This window comes from Beta vulgaris, chromosome 1 (genome assembly GCF_026745355.1).
Source record: "Beta vulgaris subsp. vulgaris cultivar EL10 chromosome 1, EL10.2, whole genome shotgun sequence".
NCBI classification, from domain to species: domain Eukaryota; kingdom Viridiplantae; phylum Streptophyta; class Magnoliopsida; order Caryophyllales; family Amaranthaceae; genus Beta; species Beta vulgaris.
In genome coordinates this window covers 31153756-31158731 of record NC_079202.1, presented here as the reverse complement: position 1 = coordinate 31158731, position 4976 = coordinate 31153756, and the positions used below count along the sequence as shown (strand labels likewise).

The window sequence follows — 4976 nt, the reverse complement described above, 5'->3', positions numbered from 1 at the left end:
CCGCATCTGCAGATCGTATGCCGAACCAGAGCGAACTCACAGATTGCATTGCTTCAGATGAAGATTTTTATTAAGGCAAAATTAAGTCAAATCTGCGATGTTTACATTTCTAGGGTGATATGTATTTCTATTAGAATTTTGTATTTTTCAGAAATGACTTTAAGTGCCGTTTGGCGAAATATTAATGAAATCCCTTTTCTTTCTTTCAAAAAAAAAATTCACATAATCCCATAATGCTTCGGTAATAACAACTTTTTTATACAAAGCCATAAATTGTATAATCCCAATCCCAATCCTATTCTCAACCCCAAATATACAAATATACAATACAAGGTTTATTTGCTTTTCGGTTATTTTAAATTTTTTGGATCCAATTACTCTCAATCCAAACCAATCCTAAAATCCAAATTCACAAAACAACTCAATCCAAATCCAATCAAAACATAATCTAATCCAAATTTCATTTGTTATTCCAATAATTTTCACCCCTAATTACAATCTCAAACAAATAGTGGTGTCAAAATCGGGTCACAAGTCGGTCATCTTGTTCGGATAATTGAATCAGTTTTACGGATCCAAGGTAAAGCGGAGGAGAGAGAGAGGTGAGTCAAAAGGATATGGGGAAAGAGCAGGAAGAGACGCCACAAACTCAAAGTCACGCTGCTCCCATTACAAATTCCCAATTTCTTTCATGGAAACGTCAGAAGGTCCCTTTTTGCTTTCTCTTATCTTTTCTCAATCTCATCGTGTCTTAGAACCCTAGATAAGTATATACATATATGATTTATTTGCCAGCTTGTTCATATTCTTGTGAGACAAAATCATGTGTGTCTTAGCTGCTCGATTGTTCATAATTTTGTTGACCAACTTTTCCGCCTTTGCAAAATGCAAATTCCTTAATTGGCATATAGATAATCAGTTCCATTTTTGCGAAATTCTCAATGGTGACCTCAATGTTCAATAATTCCTAATGGTGATCCTCAGTTTTTTTTTTTTTTTTTTTTAATATCACAAATAACCCTCAATTTTTAAGAATTCTTGATGGTAGCCCTCGGGCGTTAAATGTCCGTTTGAATTGGTTTTTTATGGTTAATCATGGTTTATTTCTCTGCACTTTACAAAAATTAAACTAATGAAATCAGTATATCAAGAGCCTAACATTAGCTTTCCCCTCTATTAAATTCCATGTTTTAAATGTTCAGAGCTAATGTTTATGCTTTTGCTACACTAATTTCATGATATTAGTTTCAATAAAGTCCAAAATAAACCATGATTAAGCTAAATGAACAATAAAACGTCAATTTGATTGGACATTTAAACCCACCATTGAGAAAACTTGAAAACTGAAAGTTATTTGCAATATTTTGAAAAACTAAGGTTTACCATTGAGAAAACTTTAAGATTGAGGGTTATCATTGAGAATTTTTTTCTTATTACGCGTTATAAATGTTAACTTATCAAAGTTTTGCTTTCTTCCTGTAGTTCAGAATCATGTGTCTTAGCTGCTTGATTGTTTATTTGCCAGCTTCATATTCTTGCAAGACGGATTTTTTCGCCTTTGTGAACTCTCAATTGGTTTTGTGTATGTTGTTTTCTGCATTATTGATAAGTACATGTACTGAGACTTTGCTGGTCATGCATTTGTCGTAGATTGTTCACTTTATGGATGAACAATGCAATCTTATCTGCTCATCTTTAATGTTGCAGGAGGCTGATGCATCAGCTAGGAGAGCTGAAGTTGCTAGGAAGCGCGAAGAAGACTTAAGAGCCGGGGTTGTGCAAATGAATGGTCGAGAGCTTTTCTTGAACGAACCTTGGGTATTTGATAACAACCTTTATTGATTGTTTCTGTTATCTCCCTTCAATTTGCCTATGTAAAGAGTCAATATATGTAATTTCTAATTCTGAGAAGCTTTTTATCTGTTAGATTAATGATTCCTTTTCAGATTAAACCTGCTTCTGAGAAATTTGCTTTATAGTCGTATATTTCTCAATTTCATACTTGCAACATACTACTTTTGACATCAAGTTCTCTGTATTTCTCGATTTCTTTCATCACATAGTCCTATATTTCTTTTCTCGTTGTCTCGCCCTCTCCTTGGTGCTTATGCCTTAACCATTTTGCAAGAAAACTTGAACAGCGGAAGTACAATCAATGAACTTGTTTGTTGATGAGAGTGTGCATTTAAATGAATAAAAGGCACATGCAGGCTAAGCTAACTAGTATTTATACCGCGAATGTAACGGGTCAGTTACAATTATCAATACTAGCTTTTTAAGCACGCGATGCGTGCGATAACATTTTTAGGCCTAATTATTACTAAGTAGTAAACCCTCCACATGCAATCCCAATTTTTACTAAGTAGGCTTATTATTAATTATTACACTTCCAATTTTTTTCTCTTTCTTAAATAATAAAAACCCTCCACATACAATCTAAAATCAACTATTTAATAAAAACCCTCCACATACAATCCAAAATCCAAAATCTACTTAAATTGGTGAAGAGTGAGAGTGAACCGAAAAGCAACCATCAGATAAAAAAAAACAATGCTCCAACTATTCATTCTCTCTATCCTCTCGGCCTAAAAATTTTCTGTACATTTCTAACTATTCATTCTCTCTCTCTCCTCTCACTACAAATCTACAACCTATATTTTGAAGGAACATAGTTCACCCAATTCATCAAAGTATGCAATATACAATAACAAAATCAGGATATTTTCGAAAAACATCAAAAAAATACATGCAACAGTAGATTTTGAAGTCAACGTCAAAGAACAACATCAAAAAATCAAGCATTTTAATTCAAGTCTCATGAAGAAGTAGCTCTAATTGGGTCGATTTTATAACAAAGAAAGGTAATTTCTTAAATCATGGATTTCAGTAATTTTGTAACCGAAAAGTATAATATAATTTCAGTTTTTTTTTTCTTGTCTAACTTCTAAATTCTGATTTCACAAATTGATATTTAAAATTTTCATCATTTTAATTTTTCTCCTTTTCTAAATGTTAACACTTTGAATTTCAATTATATTTGAGATGAAATTTTAAATTTTTCATATACAATCTAATTTTGCATGAAATGATCATTTTAATTTTTCTCCTTTTCTAAATTTTAACACTTTGAGTTTGAATTATATTTGAAATGAAATTTTAAGTTTTTCATACACAATCTACTTTCGCATGAAATGGTCATTTTTAATTTTTCTCCTTTTTAAAATTTTATCAGTTTCAATTATATTTGAAATGAAATTTTAAATTTTTCATACACAATTTGATTTCGCAAATTAATATAATTTTATTTTTCTGAAAATGGTTTTTGGAAAAGTTGTTTGCAAAAAGGAGGTCTGATGCTTCATTTTCTGATTTCCTTTCTCTATTTCTATTTTCTTTTTCCTTTTTTTTTCCTTTCTTTTCTTTTTACTCCTTTTGTCATTTGTGGTACTCTTTTGTTTTGTTTTGTTTTGTTTTGTTTTTACTTTTTATTTTCTCCCACTTTTTACTTCTTTTATGTTTACTTTTTCCTTTTTCTTTCCTTTCCTCTTATTCATACTTTATACTTTTTGCAAAAATATTCTTAATCCTCGTTTTTGAGAGGAAGCATTTTTTAGAGCCAAGTTATTATTCACCTCTCTTAATTGAGAATACATACCCCCTTTAACTGAACATGGATATTTTGCAAAAAATTTGGGAAAAAAATTTATATTGGAATTATAATAAAAAAAAGAACTAAACTTGTTAGTTTATATGAAAATGAATCAAATTTCATACACATCTTGTTTTTCGATTTTATATGAAAATGAATCAAATTATATAAAAGCCCTTCTTAAGTAATTGCTATTATCCATTTTTTCAACTACATAACAATTGACTAATGTGAAATAACTTTGAAGATTCCTTAAAAGAATTATGTACTTGTTTGAAAGTTCGACAATCGTCGAGACGAATGTGTGAGTATGTAATTTTTGTGAGTATGTAATTGTGAATGGTTTTTTAGAACAATGATTTGTAAGTGAATTTTGTGAATGTTTTGTATGTATTGACGTTCTACTATATTGGTTTTAGTTTGTAAGTTAATTTTACGGTTTTTTCACCAGGTACCCCTGTGGTTTTTCAAAATTCATGGGGTACCCCTGGTTTTAAAAAAATGCACAAGGTACCCTTACTGTTTCAAACAAATGTACGAAATGCCGTTAATGACTAACGGTGTTAAGTTTCCGTTAGTCATATTTACCATTGTTAATCCCTAACCCTAAATCTTTAACCCTAACACCCTACCACCCACACCACCCCAGTCCCCTTCCCTCCCCACCCCACCCCAGTAGCCCCCACCCCCTAACCCCAACCCTAACGCCTCATCTAACACCTCACACCCCAACCGCCCTGCCCTCCCCCTCACCCTCACCGCAAGTCGACCCAGTAGGGGATCGGAAGTTGTAGCAGCGCGTGCTAAAATCTGCAGAGAATCTAAAAAAATGTTGAAAAGGGAGATGCCTTGTCCTTCTTCTTCGTTCATTTCTTTTTCTCTCTCCTTCTTCATTAATTTTTTTTAATTCAAAAACTGATTTCGAAAATGGTTTCGAAAATGGTTTTCGAAATTGGTTTTTGAAATTGGTTTTCGAAAATGGTTTTTGCAAAAGGTTTTCGAAAATGTTTTCGAAAATGATTTCGAAAAAGGTTTTCGAAAATATATAGTTTTCGAAAATGATTTCGAAAATGTTTTGGAAAATGATTTTTGAAAATGATTTCGAAAATGATTTTTGAAAATGATTTCGAAATTAATTTTCGAAAATGATTTTTGAAATCAGTTTTAGAGGAGGTGGTGGTGGTTCGGTCTATAGGGAGGTGGTGGTGGTTGCTGCTAGGGGAGGGGGATGCTGCCGGCAGTGGGTGGGGAGGGGGGAGGGGGAGGGAGATGTTGCCGGGGGGGGATGGGGGTAGGGGAGGGGGTAAGCTGCCGGGGGTGGGGGTGG

The 4976-nt window shown here is 32.9% G+C and overlaps 1 protein-coding gene across 1 annotated transcript; it reads left to right on the top strand.

Moving 5' to 3' along the window:
* Positions 1–333: 333 nt before the first annotated feature.
* On the top strand, positions 334–2077 carry LOC104905683 (uncharacterized). Its single transcript, XM_010694286.4, has 2 exons — positions 334–707; positions 1708–2077. The coding sequence occupies exons 1-2, from the start codon at positions 618–620 to the stop codon at positions 1840–1842; spliced, it is 225 nt and encodes a 74-aa protein (XP_010692588.1). The 5' UTR covers positions 334–617; the 3' UTR covers positions 1843–2077.
* The last annotated feature ends 2899 nt before the right edge of the window (positions 2078–4976 follow it).